Genomic DNA, 23,169 nt, shown 5'->3' with positions numbered 1-23,169 from the left:
AGAGACCCAGTCCACGCAACTTGAACTTTAAGAATCCGCCGAGAAAATACTCTCCCTCTTCCATCGCGCTGCAACCCGGAAATTATCACTGCACTGATATAACGCAGAATGAATTAATTTTTGAATCCCCGCATGGAAGAGAAATATCCTTACAGGACCAAAGCATTGCTTTGCTTTCAATCAGAACGAATCAGGGTAGTTATTCAGTCCTGGAGCCCCAAAAACCTTGGTGAGCCATGACTTCAGGAAAAGGAAAAAGGAATATGCGATGCATGAAAGACAGGAGATTGTGAAATCGGGCGGCTAGGGCCAAGGATACGTCGGGGAGCAAGAACAAGAACAAGAAGAAGAATTGATAGGCATAGACGGTTTCCAGTCTTGACACCCCTCCAGGCTTAGCTTTTTGTAAAAACGCGGTATAGGTTGAAGGAGCGGTTCTGGATTTTTCTTTCTTGGTTAAGCTTGGTTGGTGTTTTTCCGTCAAAGAAAAAAAGATTGGGACATCTCAGACCGGGGACCCGAAGGCCGTTGACAGAACTGGTGCCGCTCTGGCACATCATATGGGTGCAGAAGAGCGACACCAATCTTGTCAACGGGTCTCGGCTTCTTGTCCGCTCTCTAAGCTCCAACCTATCTCCCTAAGAACTTCTCGTACCATCTCGGTTCCTTGGGTCTATTCTTTCCCCACCCTCCTCCTGAATGAAGGTTTGGCTCATGCTCGCGTCTCCAGAACAACCCGCCCAGGAACCCAGAGGCATATCCACCCAGGTGTGCCACATAATCTGTGCCGCGCCTTCTCATCGACGGCACAGTCATACACAGGATCTCAAGAGCGACCACGAAGAATAGGAATGAACTGGCCTCGCAAGAAACCCATCGTGCCAGATCCTCAGGTAGCAGCCAGATCGTAATTCGTGAACTAGCAGAGAGATGCCGTCAGCGTCAAAACAAGGTGTAGTGTAAACTACTCACCTGGGATTGATAGTGCAATAGGCTGCGAACACTCCTGCAACGGCCCCGGAAGCCCCTAGGGAACTGGAGATCAAGACATTCCGGAGAACCATGTTGCTCAGACTTAGCACGCTGCCAACGACGCCGCTGGATAGGTACATGGCGAGGAAGTAACCTCTTCCAACATCCTCATGGAGGCTTATTCCTACTAGCCAGAGCACAACGGCATTCCAGAGCAGATGCGTAAAGCTTTGATGGCTGAAGGTATTTCCCAGGTTCGAGAAGACTGTCACGACACCTGGTGTGCTGATGAAGTATCTGTTTAGCATCCGCCACGCAGGTGGAAAGCGCCATAATGCAAGGATGACAAGATTCGCGGCCATGATGCCGAATATTGTAGCTTCGGCAAGCGGCAGGGATGGTAAAAGCCGGTGAGAGCGATCAGGAGGTGTCCAGGTTAATGCAAAGAGGTAAGATGCACAAGTGACAGTGGCTGCAAAGAGAATTGACGGAAGAAGACGCCGAATCTGGTTGTCATTGAGCATGAGTGTAAACGTGGCGGTGGGTGATGCCGAAATGGACGCACCTTTCCTTTTTGCGAGGCTTCTTCAAATGTGATTTTAGAAGTGCCAGACAAGTAGTGCCTCATCTTCCACTTTTCATACAGGTTTGGAGGTCTTGAGCCCGTTGATACTGAATGTGGATGTCAGCAACGTATGCGTCTTCAAAAATAGTAAGCATCGCCATACCTTCTAGCCCGTCCTCTCTTCGAGTCTCCAGCGCACCAGCCTTTTCTTCGTGCGCTTGCTGTGTCTGCTCGATGAATTCATCTACCTCTTTCTGCTCCTGCTCCGCCTTCAACTCATTCTCCTTCCTCAATTTTTCCAGCTCGCTCTCCCCAAATATGTCACCCTCTTCTCCGAGCTTGGCTCCATACAACCCACTTTGTGGCTTGTATAGACCCAGATTCTCTGCGCGGTTTATCAAGACTTCATCGCCTTCGCCAGCCTCTTCCCGCTCTATCCGCCTAAGAATAGCTGCATCTTCGTCGACTGGGTATTCCAGGCGAAGCCATCGAAGGGCGTCATCGACCGCGCTGGGATATGCTTTCAATTGAGAGGCGAGTTTGGATGGAAGGTCAAGATCAAGCGTGCCATTCACGCGGCGAGAGTGGAGGACTTTAAGAAGCGTGTTGGCGAGTTGAGGAGGAGGAGCATCAGGACCGAAGACAACCTTGATTTCATAAGGTCGGAGGTCGGATCGCCGGAATGCGAGCTCGGACGGTGCTCGGGATGGAATTTGTTGTTGACTTCTCGAACTCTGGTGAAGTCGTAATGGTGCTGCAGTGGAGAATGGTCTAAGAGAACCGGGCGAGCGGTTCTGCCTCAGCGACCTGCAGATGGGCCCTGTGATTGAGAGAAAAGCATCGCTCTTGCGAACTGCGTGCTGTTGGGATCTTACAAGCACAGAAAAGATTTGTCGGAGACCAAAGATATCTGTAGTCTTCGTCCTGTTACTTCTGACACAGCCTCTTGCAGGTCGCCATGCTATCATACAAACAGGGTGCATGTCCCCTCGTTGCGGGTGCCGTCCGCCTTCATGCACAGGAAGTGGAATGAGGATCACTGATAGCCAAATCTTCGGCCAAGAGCGTCATCGTTGACGAGCGGAACATTCCGCTACAGCCACTCTGTTATGCATTTATTCAACTAGTTATTCAATTATTCATTGATTCATCCATCGATTCATCGATTCATTGTTGGGCGTTAGCAAGGGCCACAGAAGGGTAGTTGACCAGGAGAACTGTCAAATTCACCATATACACCATGATCTCATTACTATCCTACTCCTTAAATTCAAAGCCATCTGGAGCGCAATCCCCTATGGCATTGAAATACCAGCCGTGAGCTTCTATACTCGAAGGGAATGTCCCTTGATTGCCAGCATTCCAAGGATTGCCTTGAATTACATCAATGTCCCTTGAGGTGACCGGCACGTTATTGCCTGACTTGATGAAGTACTCCGGGCTGACATGGCTGTAACCGAATATGCGACTCGGTAATTTAGGGACAATATCGTTGGTGTGTGTGACGCGATAATTGCCTCCTGGTTGGTTGCTGATATAGTTGGCGGTGACTTCTGTTCCTACTTGAGGAGCTCCGTAGGTATACTGAGATCTTGTCAGCGCACATCACCGGCGCATCAAGCCGATTTTCATACCAAAGCGACATTATAGCCGCTATTTCGCAGATTGGCTGCGGCAAGCGTAGCGATGGCACCACCGAGACTGTGACCGGTAGACACAATACCATATCCGGGGTTCTGTGCTACAGCGTATTCTACGGCTGTCAAGATCCGCGGCCTGGCCTCTACCCATGACCTCCAGAATCCCTGATGGACTCTGCAATCAGAGCAGATGTCGCTTGGGATGGCAGTGAAATCAAGATTGTTGAGCCAATTGCGGGCCGACTGGCTGCCACGGAAGTTGACCACAACCTTTCGATTGGTCGAGTCAACCGCTACCAAGCCTGTTACATCGGTAAGGAGGGAGCTAATGACGGTCAGCTGTCTGCAACCTGGCACGTAAAGTACGAAATCTTACTTCTGGAACTCAATCAACGTGGTTGTGGTTGCTGCTTCTACAAGAGGACAGTTTCCGGCGGCACAGGTGACCTTGGTTCCAGGAGAATCATTATTCGTGACACAGTACGCTGCGGCTGCGTACTGTTCCCATAGGTTCAACTGGCCGAGCACGTCTGCCGATACGTCTAAAGATGTTGTCAGGAAGTGTGTAGGAGGAAGATTTTCATCCATGCTCACCTCTTGCCTCTAAGCTTGTAGGTGCGGCATAGATAGAGACGATCAAGCAGCAGAGCACAGAGATGACCTGTAGCATGGTGGGCAACTGCAAATATGGCAAGGGATGCAGGAAGGAAGACCACGAAATCACGGCTGAAGTGGAACAGACCCGGGAGATTCAATTCTTAACGACAGACTGGAAGGCTCTTCCTTTCCTCCACCCAGACATCGGAATGGACTTTTATTTGAGGGTTCGTGAATAACCTCGGCCATGGCTTGTAGCGGCTCGTTGGTATTCAGAATCGACAACCCCGTATTCTGGGCAAGGCTAAGTTGTTCCAGATCGGCGGGCCAAGGTATTGATAGGCGTCGACTTGACTGAAAATCAATGCACGAACGGGCATTATATCTGAATGCAGTAAACGCGATGCCAACCGGATGTGTTGTTTGTGCGACATGATTGGAAGAGGAAGAAATCCAAGCAAAATTCCGCCTCGTCTATTCATGGCACTCAACTATTGCGCGTGACTTGGTAGCTGAAACTGGTGATGACTCCACTTCCAGGGGGCGAAGCCAAGAGACAGCCCCAGAATTGACAACGCCAGAGACAACAAACTCAAGCTGAACGGAAACCTCGAATGGACCAATCAGCGCTTATCTAACCTAAGCAGAGTGATAATGTGATTCAAGAAACGGCGAATTATGCAAGGCCGTTCTTCGCTTAGATTTCAAATGGGTCGCAAAATGCAATGTGTGTAACTGATAGCCCTTCGGACCGAAGCGAAGCTTTTTGGAGACCACCCAACTTCCAGGACCCGAGACATCCATGGGTTTGTTATTATATCTTATTGGTTGAAAGGGTACCTGCGTGCTCTCGTAATTTTAACGCCTCTATGCAGCTTGGCCGCATTGTCGATCCAAATTGCGCCACTGCATTCACGCCTCTGAACCGTTCTTCGTACGACCTAGAATGATTCCTATCTGGGTGATGTCTCATAAGTTGTTGCTTGCTGGGCAACGCTGAGAAGGACTGGTTCACATAACTTTGCTGGCGTGAATTGTAACTAGCAAGCGACTACGGACGGATTGTCAAATATTCCTTCATTTCTCCTTGTCGAGGCCGAGGTCCTTTTGCTCGTTGATCACGCTTAACAGCCCCTTACCTGTTAATGCACTTCTGATATTGTCAATGACCCAACATTCCATCTTCGCTTGTGTTTCGCTCGTCCAGGTACCCATGTGCGGGAGGAGCACCACTTTGTCATTCCTAACAAGCCCTGGGTGGACCTTTGGCTCTTCCTCATAGACATCCAGACCTGCACCGGCGATTACTCCTTGATCGAGCGCATCCACCAGAGCTGCCTCGTCTAATACCGGCCCTCTGGCAGTGTTCACAATGACGGCACTGGGCTTCATACGTCGGAGTTGTTCTGTCGAGATAATGTGCCGTGTTTTGTTATTCAAAGGCAGGTTCAAGCTTAGGACGTCGCTCGTCTTCAGTAGCTCCTCAAAACTGACATACTTTGCACCACCGGCCATTTCTGAAGCCAGCTCTCTTCTGTTGTGGTAAATAATGTTCATTCCGAAAGCCTCTGCTTTTCGCTTCATGTTGCGGCCGATGCCCCCCATGCCAAGGATTCCGAGGGTCTTGCCTTCAGGATCATGACCGAGAGCTGGTGAAGGGTTGCCCTTGAAGTCGCCTCGACGGAGGGCCGCCATGGATGTGTTAAAGTTACGCAGGGCACCGAGCATAAGAAAGATGGCGGTGTCGGCGGTGGCATCATCCGGGGCGGCTGGTGTGTTTGAGACGAACAGTGGCGGATCTCGGTTTGAGCATGTATCTGGTTTAATCTGGTCATATCCAGCTCCTGTAGCCTGGTAAGATATTGTGCGAAGCATGCACCAGGGATCACGATAAGATCTTTCTCTTCTTGTTATGCAGTCACCAAGTAATCGCAGATACACGCACCGTTATGACAAAGGTACTTCCATGTTTTTGGCAACACGCTGACAAGCTCCTCGTCAATCAGTCCAGTAATACGGACTGAGTCGAGAGTGCGATATGCTGCAACGACCCCGTCTAGTTTCCCACTCTTGCATTCTTCGATGAATTCTCTTCGATTGGTAGACTGTGACTTGATAAGGTCTCCAATCTCACTCAACGCTTCCCACTGCTTGTGTGCGCTGCAACATGGTCAGCTGATAGTGAGAATAGTTGCTCTGGTACATACTTACTGGTCGATCTCGCCCAGGAGGAGGATTTTAGGCCTGGCAGACATACTGACACCTAGTTGTGCAATGTCGTTGATCGGTTCCCAACGAAAACAAAGTGAGAAAAAGTGACTTGGTGTTACGAAGATCGAAGTCGACGTGGGAGTCCTTTGGTCGGTATCCTGGAAAACAGCGACAATGGCAGAGAATTGTCCTGAACAACTTGAAGTAAAGAGGAATTCTTTCTTGATGTGTGCTCGACCAATCACAACCCCTCCGCACTTCCTTCCGCTCGGCAGCTCATGGATCAGTCACACGCTAACCACTTAAGGCCAAACCACCACCTGTCATCGATTTGTTGCTCTGAGATTCCAGAGTCATGTTCATTGTTTGCCACGTCTGGAAGAGTACCGCTAGTGTAAAGAGGTGTCAGTGAGGTGTCAGTGAGGTGGTTGTGCTGGGTTTAGCGGGAAGGGGCAGGGAGGCGAATCTCTTCTTCAGCTTTGTTGTAAGAGCCTTGGAGTAAGACCATGATGCCTTGAGCGAGGGCACGGACAGGGCGGACGGGAAATAAGACCAATACGAACTGAGGAGTAATTGTTCGAGGCAGGAAAGTGACCAAAAGATTGTAGAAGGCAAGGCCAAGGGTCGACGAAGCTGTGATAGACAGGATAGGAGGATAGAAGAAAAGTCAATTATACAGAGCAAGAACGAAGTAGTCGATCCCGCTCTTTCTCGTTCAACCCGGCACTCAACCCGCTCTATCCAAAGGCTGCATGTGTACCTGCAACCCCACCGAGTCCCGAGCCAAACCCAGCAAGGGGACGGTGTATTATCTTGCCACTTGTCATCGCTCAAACGGTATCATTAATGCTTAGCAATCAAAACAAGTCTTTCAAAATCAAACGTCCAACATCATACAATATACCAGCCGACTTCCGGCCATAGTCAATGCTCTCGTGGTCCATTGGCTATTCAAATACCTTCAGTCGTCAAACTGATCAGAAAACACCCTCCTTCCCCTCCCCTCCCTCGTCACCCTCGCCCAGTCCTCCCACTCTCTTGCAATCTCTGTCAATACTTCCGCCATGATGTTCGCGCTGGCCATCAGACTATGACCTTCACCTTGCAAGATTCTGACCTCGCACCGCCTCATCCTTTTTGCCAACCATTTGACATTCTCGACTGGCACCCTCGAATCCCTGCTGCCGTGATGCAAGACGCACGCGCGGGTGATGTCGACGTAACGAAATCCGATTGTTTTAGTCCGCTCGAGACAGACGAGGAGGTCGACAGCGGGGTTGGCGTTGCGTTGGGCAAGATCCCAAATACGTTGGGTAAGGTGGGTATCGTAGGCGTATTGGCGGGCGCGGATCAGGTTTTCGTCTAGATTAGTTATAGACAGACGTGAAGCAGCGTCTTCTCTGACGCCCCTAGATTGCGGTCGAAAAGATGTGCTAGTGAGGTCGGTCATGCTCCCATTTGCGCTGTGGGATGCTTGCAGACCCGAGTACTTGTCATTGAACAGACCGTTCGAGGAAGCTGGACGGAGGTCAATGGTCCCGTTACCAAGGATTATGCTCTTGCGTTTCGATCGGCGCGGGGTTTTAGGAATTATACTCGAGGTCGTCGAAGACATGAAGGAGGAGTTTGCTGCTCGGAGAAAAGAAGCAGGGAGTACGCGGAGCAATTTCTGGGAATAAGGTATTGAGCTTGTCGGGACGGTATCTTTCTGTGATCCGATCGATGACATTTGAGAAGGCGGGATCCATGGCGCCATCAGATGTAATCTGCCACGAACTTGTTGCGGTAGACGTAATGCGGTGGCCAACGCATAGATGGCGCCAGCAGAATGAGCAAGGAGCGAGAACTTAATGATCGACAAGGCATTGCAAACGATGGAAACATCGTCCGGCCAACTCAGAGGCACCCCCGTACCACTCGAGTATTGCTCACTCTCTCCTACCCCGGGTCTATCAATTGTGATCAGTCGAAGTCTCAGTGTCCAAGCCAATTCATCATAAAATGCCATGATATATCTGGTCATGCCCATGCCGACGCAGCAGATGACAGGGAACCCAAGAGGGTCTCCCACTTCCGAGAAAGCTATGACTCGTCCAGTTTCTGGATGTCGGACTCGTTGTGTCAATCGCGCAGAGGCCAAATATGTCTCGACAGCATCGTCAATCGAGTCTGTGCTCCGAGGTCGTTCAATACCAAGAGATCCTCGTCCAGGAGAAAGTTGTGGATCGGACAGTGCTCTTTTGTGCATGACAGGCGTCACAGGTCTGCTTCCTAGCGAAGGCTGTACCTCGGGTATCGCTGATCCCGATCGAGGTCCGGGTACATAGGTTGCGGAGCATATCGGCTGTCCTGCAGAGACTTGTCTGCTAGCGTGCGTAAAAACAGCGGAAGCCAGATCACTATCGTCTTCAACGAGAACTGCTTGATCTGGGCCTCGCGGCATGATATCAGCCACGGAATGGCGTGAACTCTGGTCCAACGTCGTCCGTTGGGGGGGAGTTGGACCTGGCATCGAATTCCTTGATCTCTTCTTCTCTGCTCTCCGTTCCTCTCTTCTCTGCTCTCTCTCGCGCTTCTCCTTTTGCTTCTGAAGTTCTCGGATGCGTCTGACAGTTGAATCTTCCTCTTCCAACACATCTTGACCGGTTTTGAGATCTTTACTTTCATGACTATGCTTTAGCGATTTTGATGACTTTCTCTCTGGACTGGCGGATGTAGTGTGATGTAATGAAGAAAGCCGCGACGGAATAATCCTCCCGCTTCCTATGCCGCCGGGACGCTCTAGAGTCCACGAGCTACTCGGTGTCTGAGACTGGAGGATAGAAGGCCCAGCGTGCGAGGGTGACCAAGGAGAAACTGGTGAAGACTTCCGTTCCGAGATGCCTTCGTCAACCATCCCCTCTCTGAAGCTGCTGCGAGAGCCAGACTGCCGTAGACCATTTGCCAGCGGGTTTAGTGCTTCCCCACTATCCCGGATCGCTGGATCCGTTCGCTTTGGATTCTGTCCGTTAGGAACCACTTCCTTGGATATTTTCCGAACTATGAGTCTGGCAATGCTGCCACTTTTCGTTGACGTTCCATTTGCAGTCGGTGGTTGGAGTCCCGGCTCAGTGTTGAGTCGGCCAGTGCTTGCTGACTCGTCCTTGGAGCGCAGACTTTGTTGTGAACGTGAAGCGCTCAACGTTGGCGTACTACTTCTGCTGCGCGAAGGTGCTCGCTGCTTGGACATGCGTATAACCGGCGCGTAGGCGGTATTCGGTATGAGATATGATTCGTGGTCAGTCTCTCCAGGCTTTTTATAGGCTCCATAATCCACCCCGAATCCCTGTTGCGGCGGAGGACTTCGCGAAACGGCTCGCGCATGGACAACTGGATCCGCAGGCGTAGGTTTTGGAGAACTCCGATGGCTGGGAGTCACAGACGATGTATCGCTCTTCTTGCTTGCAATCCTAGGGAGTTTTTCGAAATGATGCTCAGCAGGAGTTGAGATGGCAGCTAGGGATGAGATTAAGGAGGAGATGACTTCAGGAGAAGGAGGCTGCGATTTTGTGCTTCTCGAGGAAGGAGAGGGTTCGGTCGCAGATTTGGCAGTGGACGGACGTGACCGACGGGAAGACTTGGGTGTCTGATGAGCTCGAGGAGGATTTGCAGGAGTGGAGGGGCGGCCCTCTTGCATTTTGGGATTTGTGTCTGATTGATTGAGACAGGCTGGTAGCAATCTCGGCTGGCAAGAAGGTGGTCGAGATCCCACGACTCCTCCGATTGCGTTTACAGCAGCATCATTGTGCGGACACAGTAACAGCATGCGCCGGGCCTATGTAGGGGGATTGCTTGATATTTCCTCTTCTGCCGCTTCGGTGACGATCAGCCTAGCCAAGGTTGAGTTGATGTTCAGGGGCCCTTTTGCCTGTGGGGAATCGTCCTCCACCAAGTCCTATCAAGTGGGGGCAGTCCTGGGCGATAACAGTAGCTGGCAGCTGACAGGCTGGTGAATGCGCATACGAAGTGGTTAAAATGAGATCAAATATGCAAATGAAAGTAAATGAGCAGGGATTGGGAAGATAGTTCACTAGCTGCAGCTCGAAATTCCTTCGGAACTGTTGGCGTCATCAGGGGCAGCACGTAAAGCACTCCCAGTCTACTCCGTACAATAGCACGGCTACGAACAACGTAGAAGACACGCATGGGCTTTAGAAGGGGAGCTTCCCCGGTTCTGGAGGCGCAAGGGCGAAGACGACTGTAACGAGGAACAAATCTGATTATTGCGCCCGTCTGGCGCGATCCACATCACGTGACTGTCCACAGATGCAGGGCTGCCGCGTTGTGAATCAACAACATCTATCGAGTAGTGAGTAAGCAGTTGTAGTCTCCGTGAGTGTGTGCATACTGTTCTGGTAACTCGTTTCAGCCCTATCCATGTCTTCCTCGTCGATTCGCAGAGGTCGTCCAGCGCAGTCGTTGTTGTGGCTCACTTTGCGTTAGCCCTGCTTTCAGTCTGGTAAATGCTGGACAGTTTCCCACATTGCTTCCACTCCACAGAGCCCGCTATCTTTCAAACCGAAGGGGTCGAACTGCCGCCAGAAATCGGGTGGGCCCCAAACACCCCCATACGCTAGGCACAAATCATCTAAGCGAAGATGATAACATCGATCTGGAGGTAGTTTGCCGAGCCTCGACATGTTAAGCACACATTCTCCCAAATCCCCTGGAGGCTGATGTCGTCGAATCCAATCGCCCTGATTTGTACGATTCAACAATTCCAGGAACCGCGCGCCCCCGTGCTCGAATAGAGAGATCTCCGTTCTTCTCCAGCCAACGTCGTTCTGTAGCCATGGTGCCGTGTCTCCAGTTGCTTCACCGAATTGCACCAAATAACGCATGCGCCTGATTGCACCTTTGCCGAATGTCAAAGCAAATCGTATATGGATCATATCCCACATCACGATCGATGTGAAGCGTAGAAGTGCGTGGAAGCCTCCCCGCAGCTGTCCAAGTCGTTCCATAGGAGATGTAGATTGCGAGATCATCTTGTACAGCAGCAATCCAACGTGAAGATACTCGTCCCATAGTGGTATGAACCAAACTGCCCTCCAGATTGCATGTTCATCTACCTGCGGAAGGTGTCTGATATCGTTGCAGCAATCGACGACCGCCCCAATCTCCGCTGCTTCATGGACAAGCCGCATAACCCCTTGAAAACTTGGAATACGCCCTCCAAACCCGAGCACTTTGTACGGCACACCAACCACTCGTGCTGCGATATCGTTGGACAAGGAACGTTCGTTCCGTTCAAGCAGCCCTCGAAAGTGTTTGCACGTTCCTGCAAGCGCCAAAGTGTCTGCCGGAAATCCCGCGTGGACAAAGATTTGAAGAATGATTTCATTTGGTAAGCCTCTGATGTTCTTCATGGCTGTTTCCACTTAGCAGATCCTTATTGCTGCTTCTGTCCAAAGATCAGGTATTCCAAGGATTATTTGTAAGGCACAACACTTACGACTTGACCTTGTTGTATGCTAGGAAAACTGGTTGAGTTCGAGTGCAAATAAAGAAAGTTTATTGTCTCGTGAGCTGGAGTTCGAAAGCAGAATTGACGGTTCAGCAAGACTCAGGTAAATTTTGGCCTTCAATAAGAGAATGTCAATAAAGGCGTATGTTGAAGCATTCACCAGGTACAGGTATGGGCCCCTCGAATCTGCTTTTATATGATGAGCGTTGTTATTGCAAGAGACCTTCAAGTGTCTCATTGTGCTGTTTCTTACCACAAGCTTGTGCGTGCCAATCACCGACCTGTAGAGGCTACATCAAAGTATTTGTTGCTACATGAACAGATCGTTGAGTCGTGGGAATATCAGCTTGCATCACCTTAGCACAATCGACTGGAGTCGGCTTGTTCTGTGTCACAGAGGCTGTCATAACACCACCAGGGCATGCAGTACTGCTTTTTAAACCTGCACATTTCTGCCTAACTATAGCATTGCAGATTGACCGGACTCGGAGTGACTTGAATTGTCGGAGGTGCTCATGGGCCTGACTGCAATGCAAAGACCACTGGTCCTATTCGACTACTGCGGGGCATTACCAAGCAAAACGTGGCAAAGAAACATGGCAGGCTGTGCAACAAGTTCCCCCTTCTCTGTGGGCTACTCGTCATAAGCATATCATATTGAAGATGTATGCCCGATCATGGGGTATTTGGCGTGTAATGAACATTGCTGGTCCCTACTGGTGGGCAACTTCAGAGGACCTCCGGACCTTGGCCTATGCATGCGCTTGTTGCCACGCTCTGAGAGGTGCACCAAGTAAGACTGTACAGGATGCTATTGGATCTTTGTTGCACCGAATGTTTTCTAGGTAGTATGTCCAAGTAAAGCCGGAGATGTGGATAATGATGACTGATTAGTTACATAGCGGTGTGGCGGCGATCTAAGCAGTTATGGCCCCACATGGTACCAGCTGCTAGCACCTCGTTCCAGGCATCTCCCCCGCATTGGGGCGTTGGAAAAGGCAAATTGTCGGCGTGCATAGGGGAGCTGCTCAACAAGTTCCTGCAGCTATGTCAAGAACTTGCATCATTGATCCTCTACTCCGTATTTCCTTGGGAGTTGTCACACACCGTTTTATGTCACTCCGGATTCTACAATAGTGAAATTTCATATCTGTATTCTTATCACTCACTAACGTATTCGCATTCGTTTTTCATTCTGTACTTGTGCTGATCTTTTCGCCCTCGCTCATTGTTGCCATCGCCCACAGCAATAAGTTACTCGGCAAAAGCACACCACTGTTAGCAGATCTTCAAGATGAGCAGCTGACTGAGTATCTATTCACTTGACCGCATACGGCACATCCATGGGATCGTTTCCTACATTGTGGAACACCCATTTTCCAATCCTCGACCAGTCAATGAGCCGGCGATCAACGCGGGTCTCAAGATCACAAATCAGAAGCAAACATTGTTGACCACTACGAAACCAGAACTCACCTGTTGTTGCCCTCTCCGGATTGGACTTTGTCCTGACCTTTTCTCTATCCACTTCGTTCCTTTACCGCTCTCGATATGGGCAGATTTCATCCTAAACGTCTCCTCTTAGGCGCCTTCGTTCTTCTCCTGATCTATGTTCATATTCGGCACTCCCACAACAACGAATTCTACACCAAGACCGTGAAAGCACTCGACAAGAAGAAAAAAGACCAAGCATTGAAAGCGGAGACAGACGCCAAAGTGCAACAAATACTCAACGACAAGAATCCACAGGTTGCAACCTCCCTTTCAGGACCACAACCCGCCGCAGCCACAGTCTCGGAATCAAACCCACGCCTTCCGCCTGACCCACCATCCCCTCCGACCCAGCCACAAGACGAAAATCAGAAAAAGGTCGCAGCAGACAAACCGAAATATGTCAAAGACACCACCGCGTCCCCCACTTCGCTCTCCCCCAACCCAACCACCCAACCCGACCCACCCCACCTCGCCCAGGTCCGCGCAGCCCTCGACGAAATAGTCCACCACCACAGCATCGTAATCTTCTCCAAAACCTACTGTCCACACTCGCGGCGCGCAAAGTCACTCCTCCTAGACACCTACGACATTGTCCCCCAACCCTACGTCGTGGAACTCGACACGTGGACCGAACCCGCGCGGAAAGGAAGTGGAGAAGTTCGGGATGGCGAGGTGGTTGAAGAGAACATTCCAACGATGGGCAGAGCGTTACAGGATCTTCTGGCGCAGCGGACGGGCAGGAAGACCGTGCCGAATATACTGGTGTTGGGGATGAGTCTAGGAGGGGCGGACGAGGTGGTGAAGTTGCATGAGGAGGGCAATTTAGCTGGCAAGTTGAAAGGGATGGTGGGGAAGAGGCTGGAAAGGTGTGAAAAGAGAGTTTCTAGGAGTGGTGATGGTGCGGATGGGAAGGGTGGGCATGGCGCTTTGTGATTTAAGGAATTGATGAAAGCGAGAAGAGATGGTATAATGATAATGATGATCCTCAGGCTGGATAAGGAGGCCTGTATTTCGAGATGCAGGGATCTGAGCCGTGTGGGTCAGGAGTACTGCTCCTATCGAGTTAAGTGGAAAAGCGTTGGTGTTGGGAGGTCCGATCAACTCTTGATATCATACTGTACTGGCGGGCATCTAATTAGCAGTTTCAATACACAATATGTCATAATAGTATACAAGTTCTCGCCAATTGGTGATACGCAGTTACGGCGTCCGTCCACCGTAACAATGCACGGCACAGTACAGTTGCGCTGTCCGAGTGAAGATTCAGCATAGAAGCAGCAGTACGATATCAAGCAGTTACCGCTCTTGCTATTGCTATGATACATGGCCGACTTTTAGGGTGTGCTGAGCTGCTGCTGCTCGCGAGTACGCCCACTCATGCAAAGGCTCCGTTGGGAGGAGCAGGCAGTGAAAGCCTCGGCTTCGCTTCCGACTTTTTGACTTCAAGCATATATGCAGTCATGGTGAGAGGGGACCTCTGAAGCCGCGGATCGACACGATACAGCAGCTTAGCAGCACTCGCACATCTGCAAGCACGCACTCCAGGCCGCTTTTCTCCTGTAGCACCTCAAATCTCATCCAGAAAGGCCACCCCTAACCCAATTTTAGCCACGTGGCCAGCTATCGGATCTATCACGATCCAAAGCCAGCCTCCAGCCCATCACATGTGTCTTATGACTCCGAACTCAGTTCAAACGCCGCAACAGCCATACCTGCAATCCTCATCGCAACGACATTCTTCCCCGTTCCGCTGTTCACTCCGTCCCCGCCGTCCGCAAGACCAGCTTCATTCTTCAAGATGTCTGTGCAGAACTCCCACTCCCTCTCCCAATCTCTCTCCTTCTCCTCCTCCTCCTCCTCATCCATCTCCTCATCAGCCAATCTCGCCGCAGCCTCTCCTCCCGATTTTCTGTCCCGATCCAGAGCTTCTCTCTGCAGGAATCTCATCCTCATGACCGTATATACCACATCTCGATTCTCGAATCCATCCAACAACGTCCTCGCCCTGTGAAGAGCCGTCTTCATCTCCGCTTTACTTGTGTCTGGATTTGAATCCGCATCTCTGGAGGCGGCAACGAATCGTCCAACACAGAACCAGAATTCATCCTGCCGAGTTTGGAGCTGGCGGGCTAGTGGCTTTGGGAGGGGCGTGTCGACGGGAGAGGAAGGTGGGATCAGAGGGTGCTCTGAGGATTGTGGGGTTGGGTTGTTGGTGAGGAGAGAGTATAGGGCTTTCAGTCGTGCGGTGAGCATGAAGGTAGTGGTGTCTTCGCCAGGAAAAGTGGTTATAACGGTCTTAGAACCGTAGTCGTTGGTTGGGGGAGACTGGGTATTTGTGTGCTGTGGATTCTGGGTGTCATCATGCCCTACTCTCCTGTTCGGAACGGCAGAATCGTTGTCCGGAGGTCTCCTGAAATCACCTGATGTGGCAACGATTCGACTTGGGAGAACTTCCAGTTCGGTACTCGACTCGGTAATTTCTCGAGATGATACCTGACTTCCGCTGCATATGTTGAGCAAGCCCCATATCAGACGGGTCTCCTGCGCCAATGTACCTGGGAACGGCGATTCCTCTGCACCAAGGCTAGCAGCCCGGACAAAGGCGATGAACTCCGCAAGCATATGAGAATTCATCCGCAGTGCATTCAAGCCCGACATAGTATACCAGCGCGTCTCTAGAAACCTGTCGAGAGCTGGGGCGTATACCGTGTTGTAGATGGCTTCGACTGACTCCTTGAAAACAACATCATCGGATCGTGACACAGTGACTGGAGGGGCCATCTGGCCATCGGTGTTGAAAAGCTCCTTAACGTGCACACGTTCTGCTACTGACAGGCCGTCAGTCACGGATCTATATATTAGTAAGAGTAATGTCCTTCTTAGTTGGATTCGGCTGATCGCGTACCTGGATGATGCAATATTTGAGAGATAGACGGCACTGATAGCGGGTTATTCTCTGCAACGAGTCCTTCAGGCTGCGCTTGCTCTGGTTGGCCTTGGATATCTGGTATGGATGGTATAACATGATCTCCACTTGCACTATCGGATTGTGCTATCGGGCCAGACGATGGAGAGGGTGATTTTGAAGTGGGGGAGAAGGTGTTGATGGGAGAAGCTGATTTGGGAAAGCTACCAAGATGAAGTGAAGGTGCACTGGCTGAGGAAGCTGGGGTTGAATTTGATGGGGAGATAGATGGTAACGATGGTAACGATGGTAACGAAGGCGCAGATCGTTGCGACTTGAATATTGGATCGTATCCCAGACACTCTCGCTTGCTTTTCGAACAGTTACGGCAGCTCGGTTGCTCTTCGTCACACTTGGGAGACGACAAGTTAGCGTAGACCAAACAGTAATTCAGCATTTTAATGCCCGTTGAGGTGACAACCCGGCACAAGCCGGATCCCGATCTGTTGGGTGCCAAGACTTGTGCCTCGATCTATTTTGTTTTGTGTGCAAAGCCACATCCATCCCTCGCTCCACGTTTCAACGTCAGTAAAAGATGGCGTACCTTGATTCTCCGTCTTCGACACGTCATACAGCCCGTTTTAGTCCTCCGTTTGACCTCCTTCTTGTGTCGGCCTCCTGAAAGCAAGCGATGTGATCCAGAGGGTGCAATAGGAAGGGAAGTAGTAGGATGTGGCAAACCGTCAACCTGGCCGGCTGGGTGTCCTGTCGCGGGACCATGTCCCAAAGGGGGATTAGAAGAGGTGATATGGTATTGTGATATGCCAGGCAGCTGCGGACGATGATATTGGCTTATTGGAGGTAATCCAGGTGGAGGCAGTCCTTTGCTGAGTCCAGGATCTTGGGAAGGATGAGGTGTGAACCGCTGCAATGGATCTATAGAATGCAGAGGTGGTAGACTGAGAGAGGCTGTTGTTGGCTCGACGTCTCTCGCAGATTGCACACCTGGCTCGCTTTTGGTGGATGGTATGCCAGAGGGAAAGGAGGACATCCCAAGGCAAGACTAACTGAGCTCAGGCAGTACCTATGATTCTCCTTTCCCTTAACAGGACTAACGAACGATCAAACGATGTAGTGGAAGGTGTGGAATATTTGCGTCAGCTATTGACAGCTCCTCAATTTGCCCCCTTCGCGTTCTGCCAATGCTGTGGACGCACAGACTTCGCCTCTTTACCAGTCATGCAACGCTATCATATCAATGTCACAGCCACTTCCCAAAAACGTTTATTTTGGCACCGGACGTAGTATCCAAGACATCCAAACCAGCTCTTATCTCAAAAACAGTAGCAGGGCCGGGACCTGATGGATAGCAAGGGAGATAGCTGCTAATTGCACTTCAAGGAACATTGAGGGCTTCAAACAGACGATTTGGCAATACTCTCGAGTGTTGAGCGGAGCTTCATCTCATTGCATTACCTAACATGTCCAATGTTAGTCGTCTCACACCGATGTTGAGGAGCAGACACGAGAAGGTGGAGGCATTCATCTCGCTTATTGGCAAGATCAGCCACACGAGCAGCTTCGCCTCGACCGTAACAGACTGCAGGCATGTTTTACCAATAGCACGCGTGCTTTGAGCATGGCTAAACGCCAGGAAGCTTGTAGGATCGATACTGCATGTGGACATGAATAAAAGAGATGACCTGATGCCGTGTTCTAGACCGTTTCGACTACTCAGCCTTACGGCCCAAACGTCCAGACCAAGTTCTAACCATATTGAGCGATTGGTGGCTCTAGATCACGACATGGCGCTGAAAACGGATTTGGGAGGGATCGTTGGAAAGAAGGAAATCCTTGCAGACAAGTGCTAGAAATGCCTGATACCAACGGTTCGAGAGTCGCTTACCTTGCTTGGTTCGATCTACCCTATATAAAAGCAATGTCCTGAGATGGGTACCGCCCTCTGGCTCCGATGTAAGGTCTCTTGTGGAAGGTACAAAGACGAGCTGAATTGGGCATTCACTTGAGTGCACTATTAAGATCAAGAGGATGTATCTCGTCTACCCCGTCTACGTTATGAGAACAAGTCATGCTTGAAGGTGTTACATGGCGCACCCTATTCTTACCCATAGGTTTGTACTCAAGCTACTAGGGTCTCTACCTAACTAGGATCGAAGTACCGAAGAGGTCTTGAATCACGGGTATGTTGTATCAAGATTCAAGAGGTACATGGTTGTGCAGTCTGGTCTCAAGAGAATCTGTGGATTTTCCCGTCCGCCGCAGGAACCCGTATTACGTCTCTCTAACGACCTACTAGTAAGTATTTCGCAAACCCATTTCGGAGTCTTCAACAGCTTGGCGAGGATGATTCTCACCAGCACCGCCACCACCACCCAATTAAGTGGCCACGTGTCTTTCAGACTCTGAAGTAAGATGGAGCAAGGAAGTGTCGCTCTTCGTACGAGGCATGACAACAATTCGATCGTGATCGTACTGGCGTCCCGATATGTACCTCAGGCGGCGCACAGTGGACAAAACTGCTGGCAGCTTGGAGGGTAGATTGCCATCGAATAAGGGCTCTTCATTCTCGAAGATGGTGGCGGGAGATAATAGCAAACTTCTTCGTACGCCTGTCCAGCTGTGCATTGACAGGCTCCCCTGTGGAGGAGCTGAAGTGCTACAATGCAGTAGGGTCTCCATCCTGCAGGGGTAGCTTTTACAAGGCCGACCATTGGGACTACAAATATGTTGATATTCGTCAATTACCGCAAGGACAGTCTTCCTGAGCTCGTTAGCTTCTGCACCTCATTCCTACTTGGCCAATTCACCCGCAGGGATAGTTTCCTTCAGCTACAGGACAAACTCAAATGGAATTGAGTGTTGAGAGCTTGAACAAGGCAAATCGCGCTGGCATCTTGCACGAGGGAAGTGCCAAGTCCTTGTCTCACTTGAGCCTGTGGAACCTCGCCACGTGACTGTTGTCCTGGTGGCAATGCCGGTTACTGGGTTTTGGGTAGCATATTCGCTTAATACGTCCGCTGCCACCCATGGCAATTTCTCCGTGCCCGTCCAATGTCCGCTGCATCCGTGAAACCTTTGCCAGACGTATCACAGAATATTCGAATTTTTTATTGCTAGGAACCGTCTTTCATCGCCACTGTGGAGGTTTCACTTGGGGCGCGTGGCTTTGGACTTCCGCTTCTTGAACACAACCTCGAGGGATCCTAGAGAGGGTGCTCGAGTCTCTTCCGCAACCTGATCTGAGGTCGCAGAAGGTGCAGAGACGGCCTCTTGCTTAACCTGGGGATTTTCCGTGGCGTCTATGGCATCTTGATCCTCCTGTGCATTGTAGCAAACATGCTCCTCGACTGTAAGCTGATCAGAATCTTCTTGTTTCAAAGTTGGAAGGCTTTCTTCTTTCTTGGCAGAGATGTTGCCTGCAAGTAAGACGTCGAGATCTCTGTGTGCGTGCGAGGGGTATTGCTTCGTCGTGGAACCCCAACCTTTCCTCTGAATGGTCTCGCTGGCCCCTTCATCCTCCTCCTGGCCCTCAAATTTTCGTTTGCGAACGCCAACACTCAATGATGATCCCTTTTCTGTCTCTTGACCTGATTCGACAGGTTTCTGTGATACCACCTGCCAATCACCTGCCAAAGCCATTTCACCTCGAAACTCGTCGGGAACGGCAATGCCCATCTCAGCCAGTTGAGCCATCTGTCTTTTTCGATCCGCGACGGTACTTGACGAAGCACTGACCGCTGTTGTCCTTCTCGAAATATGAGCGCTGGTTTGTGCTGATGATGTTGAAGTTGCGCCCACAGCCCGATTCAGGCGCTCAACTTCCGACTTTGCCCTTTGCTTCTCCCGCTCATCTTTTTCATGGTTGTTTTGAATATCTCGCAGAAAGCGCTTTAGGTTTCCCTGATGCCTGCCTGTGGCTTCATGCAGGTTTCTCTCGATTTTGGTATCCTTCACATAGGTGGTGCAGTGCTTGCACCAGTATTTGGGCTAGTCATCGCAAACGTCAGCCTTGTAGAGACGGGGCAGCAATATAGGAAGGACATCAACATACCGTGGATTTCCAATATTCAGCCATGAAATACGCCTTGCCTTGCGACAAGTTATCACGCAGCAGATTCTTGAAGGGCGTACGGAAAGCTGGTAGTATGACCAAACAAGATGATTGAGGGTGTACAACTGGGCATGCAAATTAGGTAACTAGAGAGCTAATGACGCCCGCCGAGATGCTTAAAGCTTGGCTGCGTTTCTAGCGGGTCAAGCTGCCCAAGAAGGGCTAAGTCATCCCCGCCACCGCTCGAGAAAACTTTATCCGCTCCACCTTACCACAGTCCGAAGGCATCTGATCGTATAGCAATACGATTAATTACTAATGACCACTGTCTTATGTTTCTTCACCTTCCGGTCTCTCGGACTGGATTGGCTCTCATATACGGAGTCGCGCTTCAAAAGTCATCAATATACCCTAAATTTAGAGCTTCACTAGCACAATTGATCTACTTAGTAAGCTCTAGCGGCGCATAGAAAATACGTACTACGTAATAGGGGTTGATCCCTAGAGCTACTGTTATCACCCTCTTATCTTAAAGACCACTAGGGACCTATTTAGGTCTGTAGTATATTGTTAAGCTTTAGCCATCCGCCCTCGGACAATCTTTACGCCCCCACTGTCTACTGCGGGGGGGGCCATAAGTAATGTTAGCTCTAGGCTAGTTACATCCTATAATTGCCAAGATAGAACGCCACCAAATCGCTCAATCAGGACTATCTGGTTTTTTTTCTTAATATTAAGTATGCCGTCCTTCTGCATCCATCACTGCCTGGCACCTCTCTGGCAGAATTCGGAGTAGAATTCGTATATATAGAAACAGCAAAATCAATAGAATCCACCCGAAATTCGGTGAATTCAAAAGAATCTGTACGAAGTTCATTAAATGTAATGCGTAGAATTGATAGAAACGCGTGGAGCAGTGAGGTTATAGTGCCGGACAAGAGGTTCTGTCAAGAGGGCGTTTCGTGAGAATTTTACTAGTGTGGAGCTAACAGTCTTTACGCCCCCACCGTCTAGGGACAGTACGCTAGTACAGGAAGGCTAGCTCTTACTTATCCCAGTTAGCATATATTGATGACTTTTGAAGCACGACTCCGTATTTTGCTCAGAACTACGTTGGACGGTGCCTCTTAGTGTTCTCTCAACCAATTCCGTTGTCGCTCTCTACGTAGTAAATGCTAACAAAGCTTGTGACGCCCTTTTTAGTAATCGCCCATGTTCTTGTTCTTGTTCTTGTTCTTGGATGTAGGTATTCGTCTCTGTTTCCTGACGTGCTGTTGTTTCAATAGCTATCTTTTTCCGCGTGTAGTCCACTCCTTTGGGCATCATGATTCGCGCAGTCAGTCATTCCCGCCAGTCCGTCGGGCCATGCATACAGGCACAGCGTTCCCATTCAATCCATAATCAGGTGATTCTTAAGGACAGTGTGGACCCTCCGGACCTCCCGAACCAGGAACATCAAGGCCTTGAGAAGAATATCGGCAATGATGAGAGAGGAAATGATGAATCTCTCCAGGCCCGCATTGAGAGACTCGGCAGGGAGCGCCCCAAGGTCTTCCGCTCTATGTGGGCAGAGATTGCTTTTGTTTTCTCAATATGCAATTCACAGATCATAACAGAGTTCTTCGTATCTGGATTTACGGTTATCCTCCCGACGTTGATCCAAGAGCTTGATATCCCTCAAACGTCGTCAGTGTGGCCCGCGACAGCGTTTTCTTTGGCAATCGCCTCCACTCTGCTTTTCTTTGGCAGATTGGGAGACATGTACGGTGGCTACCCCGTCTACGTTTGTGGTATGATATGGTTGGCCGTGTGGTCTCTCATTGCAGGCTTCTCTACAAGCCCATTAATGCTTGACTTTTGCCGGGCGTTGCAAGGCCTCGGAGCAGCTGCCTACCTTCCAAATGGAGTCCTCCTTATGGGAAGCATCTACCGGCCAGGACCACGAAAGAACCTAGTGTTTAGTATATTCGGAGCTTCTGCTGTAGCCGGCTTCTTCGTTGGTATATTCTTTGCTGGTGTGGTTGGCCAGTACACTCGTTGGGGATGGTATTTCTGGATTGGAAGTTTGCTCGCAGCTATCACGGCTGTAAGCTCTGTGTTTTCAATCCCGTCCGACTCGGCTGCAAGGAGAAAGAACGGTATCACGATGGATTGGCTGGGCTCTGTACTTATGGTATCTGGGCTCACTTTGACTGTCTACGCTATTACCGACAGTTCGCACTCCCCGCACGGTTGGAAGACGCCGTACATTCCGACATTGCTGATTGTTGGCTGCTTGCTCACCGTAGCAGCAGTATATGTTGAAGGCTGGGTTGCGAAACTGCCACTCCTTCCGTTTGACGTCTTCGCCATTCCGAGCATGAAACCCCTGACGCTTGCCTTACTTCTGAACTATGGAACGCTAGGCATATATCTTCTATATGTTACTCAATATTTCCAGATTTTTATGGGAGCAACACCACTCCAAGTGGTAGCTTGGTACACACCCATGATCCTCGGCGGTTTGATCCTGTCGACGGCTGGAGGATTCGTGCTTCATCTGATTCCAGGAAAGGCTCTTCTGGTGTTCTCAGGCGCCGGCTGGATCGGTGCGTTGTTACTTTTCGCTCTGGCTCCGCTGGGAGCAAGTTATTGGGCCTTTACATTTCCAAGTACGATATTTGCTACGATTGGCATCGACATCACTTTCAACATAGCCAACATATTCATAACGACCCAAATGCCGGGTGAAAGACAAGGACTGGCTGGGGGTCTCATCAACAGCATCCTGCATTTAGGCATCACTTTCTGTCTCGGCTTTTCAGACATCATCCAGGCGGAAACAATAGATAGGTTGGGACTGCTGAAAAGCTACAAAGCTATATTTTGGTTTGGTGTTGCCGATGCCAGTATTGCCTTATTTCTCATGACATTCTTCGTGAAGATTGAGAAAGCAAAAAGCGACCTGACTGCAGACGAGAAGCGAGAGTTGGAGCAGGCTGTACTCGATGAGCGGCGTTCTAATGCGCCCTAAAGAGAAGAGAACAAAGTCGCATGGCTTCAAAGGCTCATACCGGGCACGTAGATGCGCTTGATATTACTCCTCGCCTTCTGGAAGCACAGTGATTGATGACGCTTGGACTACACAGCGATTGTGTACTGTGTCTTGACTCCGCCAGGGTTTGGCTCTGCCTCCAACTTTCCGCAAGCTCTGCTGTTAACTTGGAT

The 23,169-nt window shown here is 50.3% G+C and overlaps 9 protein-coding genes across 9 annotated transcripts; 2 read left to right on the top strand and 7 right to left on the bottom strand.

The window, feature by feature from the left end:
* Positions 1 to 630: 630 nt before the first annotated feature.
* Positions 631 to 2,520, bottom strand: EPUS_04121 (uncharacterized protein; the record flags this gene model as incomplete). The annotated part of the gene is made up of 4 exons (XM_007802735.1): positions 631 to 919; positions 973 to 1,478; positions 1,538 to 1,644; positions 1,701 to 2,520. The coding sequence occupies 4 exons, from the start codon at positions 2,518 to 2,520 to the stop codon at positions 631 to 633; spliced, it is 1,722 nt and encodes a 573-aa protein (XP_007800926.1).
* A 274-nt stretch (positions 2,521 to 2,794) lies between these two features.
* Positions 2,795 to 3,847, bottom strand: EPUS_04120 (uncharacterized protein; the record flags this gene model as incomplete). Its single annotated transcript, XM_007802734.1, has 4 exons — positions 2,795 to 3,121; positions 3,172 to 3,502; positions 3,554 to 3,719; positions 3,772 to 3,847. The coding sequence occupies 4 exons, from the start codon at positions 3,845 to 3,847 to the stop codon at positions 2,795 to 2,797; spliced, it is 900 nt and encodes a 299-aa protein (XP_007800925.1).
* Positions 3,848 to 4,851: 1,004 nt separating this feature from the next.
* EPUS_04119 (uncharacterized protein) lies at positions 4,852 to 6,029 on the bottom strand (the record flags this gene model as incomplete). The annotated part of the gene is made up of 3 exons (XM_007802733.1): positions 4,852 to 5,618; positions 5,720 to 5,934; positions 5,986 to 6,029. 3 exons carry the CDS (start codon positions 6,027 to 6,029, stop codon positions 4,852 to 4,854), a joined length of 1,026 nt encoding a protein of 341 aa, XP_007800924.1.
* Positions 6,030 to 6,946: 917 nt separating this feature from the next.
* On the bottom strand, positions 6,947 to 9,661 carry EPUS_04118 (uncharacterized protein; the record flags this gene model as incomplete). Its single annotated transcript, XM_007802732.1, has 1 exon — positions 6,947 to 9,661. One exon carries the CDS (start codon positions 9,659 to 9,661, stop codon positions 6,947 to 6,949), a length of 2,715 nt encoding a protein of 904 aa, XP_007800923.1.
* An 814-nt stretch (positions 9,662 to 10,475) lies between these two features.
* EPUS_04117 (uncharacterized protein) lies at positions 10,476 to 11,393 on the bottom strand (the record flags this gene model as incomplete). The annotated part of the gene is made up of 1 exon (XM_007802731.1): positions 10,476 to 11,393. The coding sequence occupies one exon, from the start codon at positions 11,391 to 11,393 to the stop codon at positions 10,476 to 10,478; it is 918 nt and encodes a 305-aa protein (XP_007800922.1).
* Positions 11,394 to 13,042: 1,649 nt separating this feature from the next.
* On the top strand, positions 13,043 to 13,918 carry EPUS_04116 (uncharacterized protein; the record flags this gene model as incomplete). Its single annotated transcript, XM_007802730.1, has 1 exon — positions 13,043 to 13,918. One exon carries the CDS (start codon positions 13,043 to 13,045, stop codon positions 13,916 to 13,918), a length of 876 nt encoding a protein of 291 aa, XP_007800921.1.
* A 738-nt stretch (positions 13,919 to 14,656) lies between these two features.
* On the bottom strand, positions 14,657 to 16,941 carry EPUS_04115 (uncharacterized protein; the record flags this gene model as incomplete). The annotated part of the gene is made up of 3 exons (XM_007802729.1): positions 14,657 to 15,813; positions 15,891 to 16,302; positions 16,495 to 16,941. 3 exons carry the CDS (start codon positions 16,939 to 16,941, stop codon positions 14,657 to 14,659), a joined length of 2,016 nt encoding a protein of 671 aa, XP_007800920.1.
* A 2,117-nt stretch (positions 16,942 to 19,058) lies between these two features.
* Positions 19,059 to 19,986, bottom strand: EPUS_04114 (uncharacterized protein; the record flags this gene model as incomplete). Its single annotated transcript, XM_007802728.1, has 2 exons — positions 19,059 to 19,898; positions 19,963 to 19,986. 2 exons carry the CDS (start codon positions 19,984 to 19,986, stop codon positions 19,059 to 19,061), a joined length of 864 nt encoding a protein of 287 aa, XP_007800919.1.
* A 1,300-nt stretch (positions 19,987 to 21,286) lies between these two features.
* EPUS_04113 (uncharacterized protein) lies at positions 21,287 to 22,975 on the top strand (the record flags this gene model as incomplete). Its single annotated transcript, XM_007802727.1, has 1 exon — positions 21,287 to 22,975. The coding sequence occupies one exon, from the start codon at positions 21,287 to 21,289 to the stop codon at positions 22,973 to 22,975; it is 1,689 nt and encodes a 562-aa protein (XP_007800918.1).
* Between the last annotated feature and the right edge of the window lie 194 nt (positions 22,976 to 23,169).

Source organism: Endocarpon pusillum, assembly GCF_000464535.1.
Source record: "Endocarpon pusillum Z07020 unplaced genomic scaffold scaffold176, whole genome shotgun sequence".
In the NCBI taxonomy this organism is placed as follows: domain Eukaryota; kingdom Fungi; phylum Ascomycota; class Eurotiomycetes; order Verrucariales; family Verrucariaceae; genus Endocarpon; species Endocarpon pusillum.
Note: the sequence above shows the minus strand (reverse complement) of the source record. Positions and strands in the feature narration are given on the sequence as shown.